The sequence below is a fragment of the Phyllostomus hastatus genome, unplaced genomic scaffold, assembly GCF_019186645.2.
Source record: "Phyllostomus hastatus isolate PE091 unplaced genomic scaffold, TTU_PhHast_1.1 phas_scaffold_28, whole genome shotgun sequence".
Classification (NCBI taxonomy): Eukaryota; Metazoa; Chordata; class Mammalia; order Chiroptera; family Phyllostomidae; genus Phyllostomus; species Phyllostomus hastatus.
Window position 1 is genome coordinate 8,654,924 of NW_025334022.1, and position 20,493 is coordinate 8,675,416.

Consider the following 20,493-nt stretch of genomic DNA (forward strand, 5'->3'; position numbering starts at 1 on the left):
AAGATCAAAAAAATCCAGGAGCTGGTTCTTTGAAAAGGTAAACAAAATTGACAAGCCTTCAAGAAGACTCATCAAGAAAAAAAACAGAGAGGACCCAAAAACACAACCAGAAATGAAAGAGGAGAGATTACAACGGATACCAGAGAAATGCAGAGGATTTTAATAAATTACTATGAACATCTCTATGCCAATTAATTTGAAAACCTAGGTGAAATGGACGAATTTCTAGAAAAATATAATCTTCCAAAACTGAATGAAGAAGAAGCAGAAAGTCTGAACAGACCACTAAGAGCTGGTGTAATTGAAGCAATAATCAAAAACTCCCAACACACAAAAACCATCCTGGAGCAGTTTCACAGGGTAATTTTACAGAACATTTAAGGAAGAGCTAACCCCTGTCCTTCACAGACTATTCCAAAAAAATTCAAGAAGGGAGATGACTCCGAAAGTCTTTTTGTGGGCTCAGCATCATTCTAATCCAAAAACCAGATAAAAACACAACAAAGAAAGAAAACTTTAGGCCAATATCACTGATGAACAAAGACACTAAAATCCTCAGCAAAATATTGGCAAACTGCAACCAGCAATACATTGAAGAGATCATATTCCATGATCAAGTAAGATTCATGCCAGGGATACAAATTGGTATGATATTTGCAACTCAATAAATGTATCATCATATAAACACTGTAAAAGACAAAAAAACACATGATCATATCAATAGGTGTGGAAAAAGCATTTGATGAGGTACAGCACCCATTTATGATAAAAACACTGAACAAAGTAGAAGTAGAGGGAGTGCACCTCAGCAAAATAAAGGCCATATAAAAGAAACCTACAGCCAACATTATACTCAGTGGGAAAAAACTAAAATCTTTCCCAAAGATCAGGTACAAGACAAGGATGTCCGCTTTCACCACTTGTATTCAACATAATATTGAAAGTCCTAGCCATAGCAATTAGACAAGATAAACAAATAAAAGGCATTTAAAATGGAAAGGAGGAAGTAGACCTGTCATTGTTTGCAGAGGACATGATAGTGTACATAGAAAACCCTATAGACGCCATCAAAAATACTACTGGGCCTAATAAGTGAATTTGGCAAAACAATGGGATATGAAGTCAATATTCAGAAATCGAAGGCATTTTTGTACACCACCAGTGAAGCATCAGAAACAGAAATAAGAAAAAAAGTTTGATTTCCTATATCAACTATAAAAATAATGTACCAAAGAATAAACCTAACCAAGGAGGTAAAAGACTTGTACTCAGAAAACTACAGAACACTGAAGAAAGGAAATAAGGAAGACACAAATAAATGGCAGCATATACTATGTTCATGGATTGGAAGAATAATCATCAAAATGTCCACATTAAGAAGGATCACAATACTTGATATCAAACTATATTACAAGGCCACTATAATTAAAACAGTCAGGTACTGGTATAAGAACAGACTCATAGATCAATGGAACAGAATAGAGAGCCCAGAAATAAACCCATGTCTCTATGGTCATTAATATTTGACAAAGGGACAGAAGCATAAAATGGAGTAAAAATAGCCTCTTCAACAAATGGTGTTGGGAGAACTGGACAGCTGCACGTAGAAAAATGAAACTCGACCAAGAACTTACACCATACACAAAAATAAACTCAAAGTGGATAAAAGACGTAAATATAAGTTGCATCATTATAAAGGTCCTAGAGGAGTACATAGGCAGAGAAATCTCAGATATTCTATGCAGCAATATTTTCACTGATATGTCCCCTGGAGCAAGGTATGTAAAGGAAAGAATAAACAAGTGGGACTTCATCAAAATAAAAAAGCTTCTGCATGGCTAAGGAAAATATCAGCAAATGTAAAAGGGAACCAACTGTATGGGAAAATATATTTTCCAGTGATACCTCAGAGAATGGTCTGATCTCTAAAATGTTAAAGAACTCAGTAGATACAAAATAGACAGGAGGAGGTTAATAATAGTATGGGATATGGAGAAACCAAAGAATTTACATGTACACTACATGGACATAAACTAAGGGGTGGGGTGAATGTGGGTGGGAGGGGTGGTACAGGGCAGAGGGAAATAAACAGGAGGAAAATGGGACTACTGTAATAGCATAATCAATAACATATATTTTTTTTAAAAGCTAAAACGAAGTCTGTAAGATTTTTGAGGATAGAAAAAAAAGAACTTACATGACTCCACTCTAGGAAGACATACAACCTAATTAAGATAATGGGCAAAGGACCACTTCTCTATGGCGGACATACAGAGGGCCTAGGGACATATGAAAGGATGCTCAACCTCACCAGCCATTAGAGACATGCAAATTAAAACCACAATGAGATACCACTTCACACCGCTCTGAATGGCCATTATACACAAATCAACAAACAAGTGCTGGTGAGGTTGTGGAGAAAAGGTAACTCTAGTACACTGTTGGTAGGAATGCTGACTGGTGCAGCCACTGTGGAAAACAGTATGGAATTTCCTCAGGAAACTAAAAATGGAACTGCCTTTTGATCTGGCAATTTCACTGCTTGGATTATACCCTAAGAGCTCTGAAACACCAATCCAAAAGAACCTATGCACCCCAATGTTCATAGCAACAAATTTACGATAGCCAAGTGCTGGAAGCAACCAAGTGCCCATGAGTAACTGAGTGGTTCAAAAAACTATGGTACATTTATTTACACAACAGAATACTATGTAGCAGAAAGAAAGAAGGAGCTCCTACCCTTCAGGATAGCATGCATGGAACTGGAGAGCTTTATGCTAAGTGAAGTAAGCCAGGAGGCAATAGACAATTACCATATTATGTCACCTATTAATGTAACCTAATCAACAAAACAAACAAGCAAGCAAAATATAACCAGAGACACAGAAGTAAAGAACAAGCTGACAGTGACCAGAGGGGAGTGGGGACAGGGATAATGGGGGGAAAATGGGGAAGGGTCATCAAGGAACATGTTTAAAGGACCCATGGACAGACCAAAGCAGGGTAGGATTAAGGGTGGGCAGTGGGAGTTGGTGGGGAAGGGGAGAGCTGTGGGGTGAAAATGGAGACAACTGTACTTGAACAACAATGAGAAAAATAGGATTTGTAATAAAAATGTGCAAGTCAGATGCCACCTGTACTATGAAGTGAGCTTGGTTTTCCTCTTCTTTGTGCCTGTATCATTTTGTACATAGTTCCATCAATTTCAAATTGCCTGCATGAAAATTGTAGTTCTTCCAGATTCTAAATGTGTGACCTTAAGCAAGTTTCCTCTTTGTGCTTCAGTAATCTCATTAGTAAAATGGGGATAATAGCACTGATTTCATAGAGTTTTGGTGTGGGGATTGATGAGTTACTATGCACAAAGTTCTTAGAGAAATTCCTGGCTCCTAGTAAGCATTATATAAGTTATTTGCTATTCTTATTGTATTAAGTGAAAACAACCAGAAAAATCACTTTTACTCATAGACTATAAATGTATTGAAATGGCTTTACTCTGACATTCTGGTGACTGTGCACTATTTACATAGACAACGTAGGCAAGGCTAAATTGTGGTCCACCCCAGGTCTTGGCAGAACATAGTGATCCTCTCACAAGTGGGAAGATAGGCAGTCTTGTGAGGAGTTGCTTCAAGGCTCTTTTTTATCTGTCTTCCTTCCTTGTGGGAGGCTCCCTATTTTGCAGAAGGCTACCAGAAGGCAAATTCTCATCTCACCCCCTGGTTACAGTGAGGCATAGGACTTTTCTGTTCCCTTCCCCAAACCGTGGGTATATATGCTGGCTATCAGGAATATCAGGAGCTGACACTGTGCTGATCTTATTTATGCTGTATGTGTAAGTAATAATCTATACCCATTTGATTGCATTGTTTCCTTATTGCATGGATCTATGAAGGTCTGTGCTGTTGCTTATGGCCTGCTTGATCTGATAGTAAGCTCTTTGGGAGAAAGAGAAACTTATCAATTTTTTCAACACTATATATATTGAGTGTCTGGTCTATAGTAAGTGCTTAGTAAGTATTTGTTGAATTTTCAAAAGATATAGCAAACAGTGATAAATACTATTCAATCATATATAGTCAAGGATAAATATCAAACCCATTATAACCAAAGAAAAAATAAAATAAAATAAAACCAAACAAGATAGGGGTATTCTACTCATGAGGTTTAAAGAAAAACATAGACATGTCACATAGGAGAAAAAAGCCCTCTAGTTCCCTTATTGTTTTTCCATTAATTTATATGGGCATTTTATACCTTGTAAGCTTGACTTTATTTTCTGAAATGAACTGTAATCTAAGGAAGAAAGGCTAGATTATCATCTTTATGTTCCAAGCAACCCCAGATTTTTTTCTCCTAGGAGCTGCTGCATGGGTGATAGTAACCTTTTAACCAAGATGAGGGTGCTTTTATGTATTTTATATGTTGGGTTTTCTTAGAGAATTTTACTTGAAGAAAATGGTTGACAGCTAAAAACAAGGCAAAACAAAACAAACTTGCAAGCCACTGGCCTAACTCTAGCTCTAAAATTAATGTACAGTATGATGACTGTAGTTAATAATACTGTATTGAGTAAGGGGAATTTGCTAAGAAAGTAGATTTCAGGTGCTCTCACCATACACTCACACAAATGGTAACTATGTTAGATGATGTGTTAATAGCTTGACTGTAGTAATCATTTCTCTATGTATATGTATATCAAATCATCATGTCGTACACTTTAAACACACACAATTTTTATTTAAAAATAAAATGTCTATGTATAGATTAAGGCAAGGGAAGTTTGTTAGCTATAAACTCAGGAGTACAGCAGCAGGCTGAATTTGGATAGTGGAGCTCTTTGGATTGGGGTATGATGGAAAGAATGGAAGGCTTGCTGAAGATATACATATCAGTAATGCAGAATTTTGTTTAGTGTAATTGCTTTATTTAGGACTCATATATCCTGCTTTCTTATTTGGAGTTTGGGAAGGGTGAAATACAGGGTGATCCTCATAAATTTTTAAACCCCAAATCACTCCTTGTACATAAACAGATTGTCTGTACTACTATTAAAGCTTCCTCAGCTTAAAAAATGTCCCTTTCTTAAAGTCTCTGGGTTGAACTGTTACATGTACACCATGTCCAGGACCCAAATAACATATTTAGTCAATTCTAAGGTGCAATTTTCCCTGTATTTTAATATTTCTGATATTGAGATATAACACAAAATCAACATGTGCATTTAATGTGGTAGCATACCTATTTTCCTTTATTATTAAATAAATGTCACATTTGCAATTTGATGATGTCTTAGATTTGAGAAAATGACATATAATCAACAAGAATAATAAGCTTGTAAATTTGAGCAAGGAATACTTGAGGTAATGTCAACCACCTTTTTCATCTGTGTTTTGCCTGTGGGGTTAAGCAATGATAGTGGATGCCATCATTAATATGTCTATGGGATAAAATTGAAGCTACAAATGAGGGCTTTTTTTTTCTTTTTTGAGTCAGCTTACCAGTATACCACTATCTACAATTATTCTTTTATTATTGTTATAGTCACTGCTTACTCGAATAGGCCATGCTACTTCATGCCCAGTTACCATTCCACATGCTCTTACCTCCACTTGGAATGTCCTTCTTGGAATGTTGTCCACTGTAGAAATCCTATCCACCCAAATAGAGTTGATCCCTTCTGCTTTATGTCATTGTGTACCTGACATACGCCTCTAAATATATACTGACCATATTGAACTGCAGTGATTTATTAGGTGTCCATTTCCTTTACTGGAAGTTCCTTGAGTATAATTGTTTCTTATTTATCTCTGTATATCTAGTACTTAGGAACAGTGCCTGGTACATAGTAGTAGTCACTATCTTCAAAGATTGAATATATAAAAAGAAAGAAGGAAAAAAGAACAATATAATGTGGTAAAGTTCCATTACATCAACAAATGTTTCATTTGCTGCTGCCATTCAGTAGTGTTCATTCCTTATACAAACCCTCTGAACTGGTGGTAGACATATAATTGTCAACACTGAGTTTAATTGTTAATAATAAAACAAGACATTTATGTCTCCCTCATTAATTATAAGTTCATTGGAGGGAGGTATCAAGTCTATTTCTGTATATACTTTTGAGTTTTAGATTGTATATTCCTATTCTGAGGTGTGATTTAGTTTCCAAGATGCATCATTCAGTATACCTTTATCATTAATACTAGTGGCAATTTGCGTAAGAGAAATGGAAAGGCCCACAACAGTTTTATTTATTTAGGGCCTAGAATTTCTCCAGTGTTTAGAGCAATCCTTAATATTAGACATCAAAAACATAATTTTACAGTAATTTAAGAGAGAGGAATTTGAATATTACTACTAAAACCCTGGGAGCTAATTATTTCAAGATCACTTGAAACCTTAACTCATTCGAGTTTGAAAAATCTCTTGAGGTACTTAAAGTCACTATTCCCATTATGTTACTTGATTCAGTTTAATGTCTTAGATCTTGCTAATGACATTAAAACTGAATTTCATGCCAAAGAGAGGTTCTATTTGTCATGTGCTTAAGGAAAAATATTAAGTATCTCCTGTGGGCACCTCAGTACTCTATACTATACTGTATTGTAAGAGAGGGAGGGGAAAAGATTGATGCACAGCCTCTGATCTCAAAAAATAAATTCTTAGCACCAGAATTACTAGTGTATATTGTCAAAATGGGTTGTATTCTACACTTTTCATTAGACATAGACTTTTCAACAAGATTATCACAAGGCTCAGATAAGCAAAAATAAGGTGTATTCTATTGATATTGTTGGTGTTGCATTGTAATTATACAGAAATGGTGGCTTGGCAAAGGATGCTATCCAATATGCTGTGGTGTCATTCAGATTAGGAAGCCAAGTGACACTTTAGATGTCTTTTTTAGGTATATGTTTAGAGTTTTAAAATCAGAAGTTCCAAATATTAAGAAAAAATTCCTTTTTAAATTTCCCAATGTAAACCAAGTCATCAAAAGAAATAGTCATAAGAGAGAAGACAGATTTAGGGAAGGAAATATTTCATTTTCATTGCCTGTCAACTCATTATACATTACCAACCATTCAGATGGTATGCATGAAATAGAAGTAGAATGAAAGAAATTCAGTCCAATCAGATTGGGCTGTTTAATAGGAGTAGAAATAGTGTATTATATCATATGGTTCTATTATATTTATTTGTAAATCTTATCCACGTGTAAGGTTAGTTTATTTTGTGCGTATTTACCAAATTTAAACTGTTCCATTATTCCCTTAGTACTTGAAACATATCAACCAATATTTTTAAAGACTTTACAGTCTTGCCTACAGTGTTATATATACAATAGGCAGTCAATTTAGCTATAATGGTCATAAAATGGGGAAGGGAGAGAGCTTACCACTAGATCCTCACAACACGCTGTTGAAGTGTCCTTTTTCGTCAGTCCTAGGAATATATCCTCAGTTCCCACCTGCTGTTTGTATATAATATCATACCTGAAAAAGTCATTGATATAGAAACTCAAATGAAAGAGAAATTTCCTGTCATAGAGAAGAAAACTAGAGACTTATGAGAACATGCCATTGCAATAAAAATAAAATGACTGCCCTGGCAGGCGTAGCTCAGTGGATTGAGCGCAGGCTGCGAACCAAAGTGTCGCAGGTTCGATTCCCAGTCAGGGCACATGCCTGGATTGCAGACCACGGCCCCTGGCAACCACACATTGATGTTTCTCTCTCTCTCTCTCTCCCTCCTTTCCCTCTCTAAAAATAAATAAAATCTTTAAAAAATGACTAAGTAAAATTCTTACAGTTTTTTTCAGGCATATAGCAGAACATAAAGAAATAAAAATCTAGAAATTTAGTCAAAAATACCTAACTCTGTAAAGCAGGATTTATATCATATCTACTTCTTTTCTAAAATGAAGCTGAACTGTTTTAGAGCTAAATAAAATGGACTGAGAAAACTTCTAATAAGAGTCTCATAAGATTCGATGTAGAAGAAAAAAAGGAAGACCCTTTCCAGGAAAACAATGGCTCAGAAAAATAGTGGGCCCATAACACAGGATTTGATGGATAGATAGAAACTCTCCACCGATAAATTTAAGCGACAATGAAGAGTTCGAAAATCCAGGTTAAGTACCATTTCTGTCATTTGCCATGTGATTTTCATCAAGTCACAAACTCATGGCATCTCGGTTTCTACATTTGTACAATTTATGGAAGAGGGTGAGTTTGAATTAAATGATCTCTTTTTTCTATCTCTAGAATTCTACAATAGAAACACTGGTAATGTAGTCAGCACAGCTACACTATAATGTTTAGAATCTAGTCCTATAGGATTCTTAGTTCAATGAAAGATTTTCCTCACACATGACAATTCACAAATCTTTCCTTGGCCCCAAACTTGGGCCCTTAGAGATAGGATGGCTTATGGAAGCACTAAGACATAGTGTACCCTATTATTTTACATGGAATGAAGTAAGCAAATAGTTACAAATGACCTTTTCTATTTAATTTAACCTAATGGAGAATGGTAAATCACTGGACAGGAAGACTAAAGGAGTACAACGACTCTGACCGCTAGCAAATAGGAATGGCCAAGAATGAAAAGAGGATTTCTCTGAGTTGAAACAAGAATAATAAGTAGCTATTTGATATGGGGTGTTTCTTTTCTTAATAGACTATAACTTCTACCAGATATTTACAAAGATGAAGCCAGGTTAAACAAAATAGAAAGGTATTGATCCATATGCCCATGATTCCCAAACAGATTTGCTCTAGCTGCTGCTGCTCTTCTCATCTCCAGAAGCAATTTTTTCCTATTGCCTACTCTACCCATTTGCCTGGATCCAAAGGCACCTCACTATCTATACACCCAAAACCAAACTCATCACTTCCCCTCCACCTATATTCCCACTTGCAGTTAATTACCCCATTATTCACCCTGTCACCCAAGCATCATTTTTGACACTTTCCTCTCATTCATTAAATCTAATCAAATATCAAATCTGACTTTAAAACTCTGTAAAATAAAGACCCTAATGTTTATCTTTGGGGTAGTGACTTATATTGGGCCCTTATTATTTTTTTATTTGGCCACTAATCATTCTTCTTTTGTGAATGCCCTGTCCATGTCCTTTAACCATTTTTTCCCTCTTTACCTATTGGGATATTAGAAGTATAATTGCATGAGAAAGAAAATAAAGATTTTTAAAAAATCTTCAAAAGCCATTTTCTTCATATCCTGACTGAATTACTTATTACTGTAAAGCTTTCATGGATGTTCTTTCTACAGAACATCAAACAAGAAAGGTGTTATTATGCTAAGTGAAATAAGCCAGCCAGAGATAGACAAGTGCCATATGATTTCACTCATATGTGGAATCTAATGAATAAAATGAACTAACAAGCAAAATAGAGACAGACTCATAGAGAGCAGGCTGTCAGGGGGGATTAGGGGCTGGTGGGGTGGTGGAGGACTGAACAAAAAATTACAAAAGAGAAAACACTCATGGGCACAGACAACAGTGTGGTGATTGCTGGAGGGAGTGGGTAGGAGGAGGTGGAGAAGGGTATAGCGTGGATAACTGTGGATGGAAAGAGACCTGACTTGGGGTGGTGGTGAACACACAATACAGTGTACAGCTCATGTTTTGTGGAATTGTGCACCTGAAACCTGCATAATTTTGTTAACCATTATCACCCCAATATATTTAATAAAAAGGAAAAAGAAAAACTGAAAATTTACCCAAATTTGGGGCTGGCCTCATATGGATGTTTGACATTTATTAGACAATATGACAAATGAGTGACTTCTTTTTTAAAAATATATTTTACTGATTATGCTATTACAATTGTCCATTTTGTCCCCTTTATTCCCCTCTGCCTTGCACACCCCCTCCCATCCCCATCCCCCCTCCATTACTTCATGTCCATGGGTCGAACATATAAGTTCTTTGACTTCTACATTTCCTATGCTATTCTTAACCACCCCATGGCTATTTTCTACCTACCATTTTCTACCTACCTCCCTAGGTATTTATTCCCTTTACCTTTTCCCTCATTCTCCCCACTCTGCCTCCCCTCTGGTAACGCTCCACATAATCTCCATTTCTGTCATTCTGTTTCTGTTCCTGTTCTAGTCATTTGCTTAGTTTTTTTTTTTTTTGTTTCAGTTGTTGATAGTTGTGTTTATTGTAATTTTATTCTTCATAGTTTTGATCTTCTTTTTCTTAGATGAGTTTCTTTAACATTTCATATAATAAGGGTTTGGTGATGATGCACTCATTTAACTTGACCTTATCTGGGAAGCACTTTACCTGCTCTTCCATTCTAAATGATAGCTTTGCAAGATAGAGTAATCTTGGGTGTAGGTCCTTGCCTTTCATGACTGTGAATACTTCTTTCCAGCCCCCTCTTGCCTGCAAGGTTTCTTTGGAGAAATCAGCTGAGAGTCTTATGGGAACTCCTTTGTAGGTAACTGTCTCCTTTTTTCTCGCTGCTTTTCAGATTCCTTCTTATCTTTAATCTTGTGTAATGTAATTATGATGTGCCTTGATGCATGCTTCCTTGGTTCCAACTTCTTTGAGACTCTCTGAGCCTACTGGACTTCCTGGAAGTCTATTTCTTTCACCAGATTGGGGAAGTTCTCCTTCATTATGTTTTCAAATCAGTTTTCAATTTCTTGGTCTTCCTCTTCCTCTTCTCCTTCTAGCACCCCTATGATTTGGATGTTGGAATGTTTAAAGTTGTCCCAGAGGTTCCTATACTTCTCCTCATTTTTTAAAATTATTGTTTCTTCATTCTGTTCTTGTTAAATGTTTATTTATTGTTTAAATCATTGATTTGAGTCCCTTCACTGTTTGTTCTCTTTATTTCACTCTGTATAGCCTTCACTTCTTCCTCTATTTTGTGACCGTACTCAAGCAATTCTGTGAGCATCCTGATTACCAGTGTTTTGAACTGTGAGTCTGATAGGATGGCTATCTCTTTGTCACTTAGCTATACATTTTTTTCTGGAGCTTTGATCTGTTCTTTCATTTGGGCCATTTTTTCCTTGTCTTGGTGTGCCTGTTATGTCGTAAGGGCAGAGCCTTAGGTATTCACCAGGGTGGGACAACCCACACTGCTGTGCTGTGGTGCTGTATGTGGGGGGGAGCCCGAAAGGTTACAATGAGACTAGCTCACCTCCCTGCCAGCTTCCAGTCCCCTCCTTCCCTACCCACAAGCAAATTAGGCTCTTCTGGTGCTGATTCCTGGGTGGGTGGGTTTATGTATGTTCTAGGACCCTGTGGGGCCCTCCAATGAACTCTCCTGTGAGGCTTGGAGTTTCTCCTGCTACCTCAACCCTCAGAGGTTTTTTCAGTCAGAGCCTTTGAGTCTCTATTTCCCTGCACTGGAACCCTGGGTTGTGTGGTCCATCTCACTCCCCTGTTGTTTGTCTTGGTCTATCCACATGCAAATATGAGACTGCTGGGTCCTCCAGCTGCTACCTTGCCACAAGTCCTTTCTGCCCAGCTGCCTGTCTCTGGCCCTCCTACTGGTCTGCATGAATGTTTCTTCCTTAATAACTTGGTTGCCAGATTTCCATACAGTTTGATTTTCTGTCAGTTTTGGTTGTTTTTTGTTTTTAAATTTGTTGTTGCCCTTCTTTTGGTTGTGCAAAGAGGCACAGTGTATCTACCTATACTTCCATCTTGGCCAGAAGTCTAGTAACTTAATTCTTATCTTTCATATGGATGTGTGCATACTGTATAAACATAACAGATTTACTCTCTTCATTCTTAAAATGCAGACTGAAGTGTTTTAAAATCCCATTTGATTTTTATGAAGGTTACAATTTTTGACATTGTTTATTTGAAAGCTGGATATTTTTTTTTCCAGTTAATTATCTGCCATCTCTGACAGCTTCTATTTTCAGAACTGACTTAGAAGATAGAAGCATAGAGTTTCTTTATTTGTTTGAGGCATTGGACACAATTTTATAGTTATAGTTAATGTGGAACATTGAGTAATTAAAAACAGATCTTTGACATATAAATGTGGTATAATAATTTAGTTTGTATGAATGTTTGTAATTTAATAGGTTATTTTCTTACTGTTAGTTCCACATTATATAAGTAACTGACATTAAACATAAATATATAACAGAAAGGACTGTATTTTTCATTTTTGTTAGATAATAAGTGAAAGGAAGGTCTTATGTTTTATTGTTTGTTTCTGCTTTAGCAGGGAAAAAGTCATCAATTACACATGCCTTCTGTGTGTTACTGTAGTTTTATCTTTCACATGGTAGAAGTCACTTTATAGATCTTGTCAAAAATAGAATGGTATCAGATGACACATTTAGTTTAAACCCCTAAATGCATTCTTGACTTTATTTGACTTACTCTGGTATTTCTCTAGCATCCCACATGTCAGTGTGTTCTGCTCCTTCTGGAACTTCTTCTGGATTCCAGATGGCCTCGCTAGTTTCATCACTGGTTTGAGGAATAACTGTAAATAAAGGGAAGAGAAAGCTGAAGCTGTTGCCCATTTCCCCTCAAAATTGCTCTTGTACACTCAGTTGGGGATCACAAAGTAAAACATTTCTTACTTGTATTTTCTATTTTTACCAAAAACAAGCTAAATTAGTAACAACTGATTATTTTTTAAAATGCATAATCTTAGCCCTGGCTGGCGTAGCTCAGTGGATTGAGCGCGGGCTGTGAACCCAAGTGTTGCAGGTTCGATTCCCAGTCAGGGTACATGGCTGGGTTGCAGGCCATGACCCCCAACAACCGCACATTGGTGTTTCTCTCTCTCTCTGTCTCCCTCCCTTCCCTTTCTAAAAATAAATAAATAAAATCTTTAAAAAAATGCATAATCTTTATTATATTTTTCCATTACCATTTAGGCCCCTTATACTCCCCTCCTTTAAGCAATTAACACACTGTTATCTATGTGCATGAGTCCTTTTTCCTTTTTGCTCAATCCCTCCACCCCCTACCCTCCTGCCTCTAGCTGTCATCTTGCTCTCTGTATATAAGTCTGTCTCCGTCTTGCTTGTTAGTTCAGTTTGTTCGTTAGATTCTGTATATGAGTGCAATCAGTAACAACTGATTAAATATTTTTATCAATACACAACCAATACTTTGTAGAGTTATAATAATAATTGTAGGAAATTTAGAAAAGACATTTAAGGAAACAGAAGAAAATAAAACAATCTATAATTCAATTACCTGGAGACAATGAACGAGAGCATTTTGATGTATATCTTCCAGTCTCTCTCTCCCTCCCTCCTTCTCTTTCATGTGTGTGTGTGTATAACATATATTTAATATATTAAATGACATTGTGTTTAATATAATATAAAATATATTTGCAATGAAACAAATAGAATCACTTGTAAATATTTTTATATAAAAGAACAAATCAAACACATACTTCGGTTTAGGTAGAAATGTCTTATCTTGCATTGTGTTTTATTGTATAAAAGTCATTTGATACATGTTTTATTCAAGCATAACATAATTTTTAAGATACACCATCAGTTAAAAAACTTAAAATGTTAATTTTTTAATCCAGTATTTTCCTCATGTAGACATCAGCTTTAAAGAAACTCTGTCACTTGTCCTTTATGTAGAATTGAGCAGGTACCTGAGTCTCTACATGTCAACTCAAACTGTTTAAAAGTAAACAGGCATATAAAACCCCGCTTACATTTGTTCCAACTATTAGGGCAGCAAATGGATGCTTAGATTAGGTGCAGAACATTAGCTGGAGTCATGTTAAGCATCCCTCCTCAAATTCACCTGATTTTTAATTCTGCTGACCTTTAAAATTTATCTGCTTCTGTTTATAGCATAGGCTTTGTAAAGCCTAATTACAGATTTTATATATAATGCTTTACATATTACTCATTGTCCTCAGAACTGAGAGATTATTAGACCTAGATTATCAGAAATACAGAGAGCACAGAAATACATCTAAATTCAACTAGTGTTCCATGGAATGAATATCTCTTGAATGAGGTAAATATACTCTTGAGTAGTAATAACTAAAATTTTAAAATCATCCCCTCAGACCTCATTTTATCCATTATTTAAAATATTTTTTTCAGATAAAATCTTATACAATTAGCTAAATTGATGAGAGGACTTTACTTCCTTTCTATGCCCACCTTCTGGTAACTGTGATCTTGACCAACAGAATTAGAGCCTTTTATAAGTTTTTCATTAAATTTTAAAATTTTTATTTATTGATTTTAGAGAGACAGAGAGGAAGAGAAAGAGAAACATCAATGTGTTGTTCCACTTATTTATGCATTCATTGGTTGATTCTTGTATGTGCCCTGACCAGGGATCAAACCTACAACCTTGGTGTATCAGGTCAACACTTAAACCAACTGAGCTACCCAGCTAGGACAACCCTTCTAGTTTTTAAGATGTATAAAATGCTCAGGTCCATGAAAATGTATAAGCCAAATTACTGGGAATACATTCAAAATATTTATTCTAGTTATTGGACTTGTGACTCTTATAAGTTACCCCATGGGTTTTATTTTATAAGCAGTTCAATGTAATATAAAATTGTGTAGTTCTCTTGGGAACACAGATCACTTCTATTTTGCTTTCTACTGTAGTCTCAGAGATAATCATATTTCCTAATGCATACTAGGCTCTCAATAAATATTGATTGAATGAAATAAAGAATGAATTCTGTGAAACTGCCAGAATATAGTAGGGTAGAAGGTGAAGAAGCTAAACATCTTGGTAACTAAATCCTGAGTAGTAAGTTACTTAACTACATGTGACTGGTGGCCTTCCATCTCAGGAAATACGCCAAAATATGAATAATTAAAGGCAAATTAATTTCCATGACTAGAAAAACAACTTACCTGTAACAGTAGCGTAAAAGCAGCATCTTTATATATAAATGACTGTTCATCATTTCTACAATTGAGTTAATCTTTAATAAGTGCTAGCGTTAGTATTATTCTCCCTATAATTTTCTTCCCAAAGGAAAGAATGTACTACTTATTTTGGCCCATATACTCTATTAAATAACTTACCTTTAAGCTCTTCTTGTTTTGGTGGTCCAATATGCCCAGGATCCATGGCTCCAATCACAGATGAACATTTAAACTGGGAGAGAAGGAAAAAAGCCCAACTTTTTGTACTACTTGTATATGTATGTGACCAGTAATACTTTAAACCTCATATGCTTTCCAGCTAAGATTTCATAAAGCATTTAAGTTTAATTACCTATAGTTATTATACAACAGAGAGCCAGATGTCAAGTATTATTTTGATGTGTTTTACTTGTCTTTCAAAAAGTATTTGGTTTAATAGAGTCTAAGGCAGAATTGATCTTTGATCAATCTAATCCCCAGCTCCAACTCAGTGAATTATGAATTCCTGGGGTCAGGGGAATGAACTACATTCATCTCTTTGAAGGTTAAAACCAAGTATTAATATAAGAGCATCAACACCTTTGGGCATAGGCAATGTCTGGTCACAGTTAGATGGGAGACAGAAGTATGGGAAAGTTTTATAAAAACAAAAAACAAAGCATTAAATAGAGTCTAAGTATTTAGACATCAAATGACTCATTCAAAGTCTTGATTTCTCCTGGCTGAGATGGAGGCATAGGTAGAAACACTTCACTTCCTTGCACAACCAAAATAAGGATAACAACAAATTTAAAAACAAAAAACAACAAGAATTGCCAGAAAAATTAAACTGCATAGAAGTCCAATGACTAAGGAGTTAAAGAAGAAATGTTCATCCAGACTGCACCACAATGCAGTGACATGGGTTGCCCTACCGTGGTAAATAAATAAGGCTCTGCACCTTACAATGTAACAAGTACACTGAGACCAAGAAATATGGCCCAAATGAAAGAACAGGTCAAAACTCAGAAAAAGAACTAAGCGGTGAAGAGATAGCTAACCTATCAGATGCAGAATTCAAAACACTGGTAATCAGGATGCTCACAGAATTATTTGAGTATGGATGTAAAAACAGGGGAAGAAGTGAAAGCTATACAAAGTGAAATGAAGAAATATATACAGGGAACCAACAGTGAAGGGAAGGAAACCAGGACTCAAATAAATGATTTGAAGCAGAAGCAAGAAATAAACATTCAACCAGAAAAGAATGAAGAAACAAGAATTCAAAAAAATGAGGAGAGGCTTGGGAACCCTGGGACAACTTTAAACGTTCCAACAACTGAATTATAGGGGTGCCAGAAGGAGAAGAGGAAGAGGGAGGCATTGAAAACATAATGAAAGAGAACTTCCCCAATCTGGTGAAGGAAACAGACTTCCAGGAAGTTCAGGAAGCTCAGAGAGTCCCAGAGAAGTTGGACCCAAGGAAGCATGCACCAAGGCACATCATAATTACATTACATAAAATTAAAGATAAGGAGAGAATCTGAAAAGCAGCAGGAGAAAAACAGACAGTTACCTACAAAGGAGTTCCCATAAGACTCTCAGCTGATTTCTCCAAAGAAACCTTGCAGGCAAGAGGGGGCTGGAAAGAAGTATTCACAGTCATGAAAGGCAAGGACCTACATCCAAGATTGTTCTATCCAGAAAAGCTATCTTGTAGACTGGAAGGGCAGATAAAGTGCTTCCCAGATAAGGTGAAGTTAAAGTAGTACATCATCACCAAACCCTTATTATATGAATTGTTAAAGGAACTTATGTAAGGAAAAGAAGATCAAAACTATGAAGAGTAAAATGGTAACAAACTCACAACTATCAACAACTAGACTTAAAGAAAACAAAAATGAAAACAAAAACAAACTAAGCAAACAACTAGAAAAGGAACAGAATGACAGAAATGGAAAGCACACTGAGGATTATCAGTGGGGAGGAAGAGGGGAAGGAGGGGGGATAGGGAATAAGAAGCATAATTGGTTTGTACACATTAGACATGGGGAGGTTAAGAATAATATAGGAAATGTAGAAGCCACAGAACTTATATGTAAGACCTATGGACATGAACTAAGGAGGGGAAAGCTTGTTGGAGGTGGGGTGCAGGGTGAAGGGGAATAAAGGGGAAAAATAATAGGATAACTGTAATAGCCAAATCAATAATTAATAAAATGTACTTTTAAAAAAAGTCCTGATTTCATCTTTTACTTCTTTGCTGTAGGTATGAAACACTGCTTCATCTCACCACTTCATATTATAGAACTAGAAAATTTAAACAGCAAATCCAAATTAATACTGTCAACTATATGCTGAACTACTATAAGTCTTCATACAGGTTCAAGGTTATTTTGCCATAGTCTGCACAAGCATATATATGCCCACAGGACTGCCCCTGATGCACCAGTACAGGAACAGCTTTCTTTTTTCAACTATGCCTAACACATATTATAACATCATTATAGTGGCAAGCACTTCATTGGTCCCTCTCAGCGGTTCTTTGCTATTTGAAGAAAATCTTATTTTAAAAATTTGATTGTTCTTGTTGATGTAAGATTCTGTGCTCTAATTCACTTCATTTGCTGGAAGTCAAAAAATTTCTTATCTCCTTGGGTCCTGGGAAAGTAGCACCTCTAGCTCGTTTTTCTAAGGCCTCCGTAGCAATCTCCCAAGGCTTAATACACTCCTGTTTGGGCAAGAGAAATAGTGTCTGTCCTTGAAAGCTGGTAAAAAAAGCACCTGGGACTCTTTGTGCTAAACTATTCCAACAGCTATAAATCAGAAATTAATTTATAACGTCAAAAGTTTCTGAGACAGTAAAAATTCCTTTTCAAAAGGTGCTTCGAAAGTGCTATGTATGTGGTTAATGTTACAGACATTTTAATATGAATATCCCAAGAAAATACTTTGTACATTTTTTCTTTTTAAGCACTAAAGTCATATAAACTTGTAGTGCTTCTCTTAAATTATTAATCACTGGAATACGAATAGTCAATTAGGGTAAAGCATTCTTGGAACACGAGAGCCTCTTGTTTTTTTGAGTGCCTCCTTCAACAAAAAAAATTAAAATCTGTATAAATGAAAACTTGAACATTTCTGAAAAAATTGGTATGCCTTCCATGGACAGTGATGATTGGATCAGTATATCATAACATGGGTGTTTCAGTTTATTAACTTAATGAAAATAATTAAAAATATAACTTTGAAGTAAAAGATGGATCAGGGTGATAAAATTAGATGATAAAATTAGATGATAAAATCATCTGGCAAGTATTTTCTACAAGACTATCATGTCAGCCTTCACTATGAATCCATACCCAATTATCTGAGCAATTTATCACTGCATTTCATGCCACTTTGCAATATGTAAGAGAGTCAGAACATCCTTGTTACAATGTCTGTGAAGAGCAGCGAATGGTATTTCCCACAGTCTTTAAGATCCCTTTGTGAATTAAAAAAACAAAACAAAACAAATAAAACAACAGATGTACTATCTTCCCAATCTGCCAGATTCTTCACAATTCATGGTGGGGATAGATGAACCAATGTGTATGCAACAGTTCTAATGTTATTTTCAGAGACTGTATTTTCAAAATACATTACTCTTGTAATCATGCCATAGTTACCAAGGTTAATGAGTGAAAAAACTACTTTTGCCTGGAAAATTTACTAGTTTATTAAAACCATTAATTATTCTCCTACTGTTCTGATAATCCAATTCTGTATCTTGTAATGATATCTGTACTGAGGTGTCTGAATGACCAATTATCTCAAAATTGCTTATAACCCAGATATACAGAATCACACATTATTATAGTTTTCCTCTATAAATTATACAGTTTGGCAAAATAGTCCTAGTCTCTCTATTCTCATAAGCACTCATCATTATCCAAGAAACAACTCTAGATGCAAATAACTATGTCCATACTAAAATGCCAAAGGGAACAGGCTTTGTTACCAGAGTCATTCCTTATTTCTGAATCTGTTTCAAATATAATTTCTACTTCTTGTTCAAGAGCACTGTTTCTCAAGTACTTAATATACTTGTTGTATCTGACATAACCACACCTTTCCCAGGATGTATCATTCTATTTCAGCCGAGTCAGCAAAAATGAGCTTGCCTTCCCAAGTTCACTGATACATGCTCATAACTTTTTCTCCTGTGTCTTATTTGTTGTAGATATTTAAGGTGTTATTAACATCCACTTTTTCCTTATTTTTGACCTCTACTAAGACTTTTCCCTGTCTCAAAAGTCTTGATTTCTGGTTCTGGCTCCAAGCTGACTCAGTTCCCCTCTTCTACAAATTTTATTTCCATTGTACATCTTATTTGATTCTACTCTGTTCCACCTAAGCTCTTCCTGAAGGGTGGAAGCTAGGTCCACTGTGCATCTGAGCCATTAAATTTGCTGCCCATTCTGATTATAATAGTTTTTCCACACAATGACAAAGAATTTTGGCAGGAGCAAATTGATATGCACTTTCATGGGAGATAGTTTGCTTATGGTAAACTTGTCATAATAATGAAAAACTTTATTAAAAGTAGTGAAAGCAAATAGATATATTCTACTATAGTATAAGATTTCTGCCCCAAATTTTGTTTGTCTTAGGCAGTCTAATAGCCAAAGTTTGCTGATATCTAAGGAGTAGGAAGTGGAGATTGGGGGATTACATAAAAATGTATTTTGATTATACTGGGAATATTAGCAGTAACTGTGGAGTGCTCAAAGGTCAGCTCATGGAACTCTTCATATTCAAAATGTTGCCCATCTTTGTTGCTGCCAGTTTCCCTGGGGTTACCTGTCCTGACTCCAAATGCTATTCAACTATGTAATTATATTCCACAGCTCTGTTTGAGCATGTACCAGGAAATCAATTTTAGTAGGCTGTGGGTAGTTCATCCCCTTACTTGGCTCAAAATATTTTCTGTTCTGTTTCATCTGTAGACAAATAAAAAATAAGGGGACCGAATTTGGGTGGTATAATTAATACTGTCTAGTTGAAATTATTTGTTTTATAGAAATACTGTCTATGCTTTAACATTCTAGCTATCACACTTTGTAATGATCGTCAAGCATCCTTTGGCCATAAATACAAATGACAAACATTTTGAAATGTGGCTATTGTTACCATGGTTACAGAATGATTTTTTTTTCCTATTTAGCATTCAGGTAGTTTAGAAAAAAATATATAATTATGTTTTCTAGAAATGTATTAAAGGTTTTACTGTCATGAATAATCAGCTCTGTGACCTCTTGCAAATACATCAAATGACATAGCCTTACTCTTAGAGTAAGGTTGGAACAAGTTGTTCAAATACAGTTTTACAGTATATTGTGAACAGAACTAATTGATCTGTAAGTACAACCACCTGTTCGGACTCAAAATCATCCTCTTCTTCAGGATAAAGTAGCTTAGAAAGGGCTTGCAGAGTTGAAACTGAAGAAATAGTTTCAGTTTCCATGTTTTCTAATTTTATGTTTTCGGTTTCTGTATATTCAGGTTCCATATTTGCCAGTTTGATATTCTGAGGAAGAAAATAATCAGAAAGAGGTATTTTAGTTTTCTATTTTA

The 20,493-nt window shown here is 35.7% G+C and overlaps 1 protein-coding gene across 2 annotated transcripts in view; it reads right to left on the reverse strand.

Moving 5' to 3' along the window:
- Positions 1 to 20,493, reverse strand: part of DNAAF6 (dynein axonemal assembly factor 6) — a 66,960-nt gene that overhangs the window by 37,723 nt on the left and 8,744 nt on the right. For both annotated transcript variants that reach the window (XM_045817522.1, XM_045817523.1), the window contains exons 2-5: positions 20,291 to 20,446; positions 15,055 to 15,127; positions 12,392 to 12,497; positions 7,400 to 7,496 (exon numbers count right to left, since the gene is read on the reverse strand). In XM_045817522.1, coding sequence (XP_045673478.1) covers positions 7,400 to 7,496; positions 12,392 to 12,497; positions 15,055 to 15,127; positions 20,291 to 20,428 — 414 coding nt within the window. In that variant the 5' untranslated portion in view covers positions 20,429 to 20,446. The remainder of the gene's footprint in view (positions 1 to 7,399; positions 7,497 to 12,391; positions 12,498 to 15,054; positions 15,128 to 20,290; positions 20,447 to 20,493) is intronic.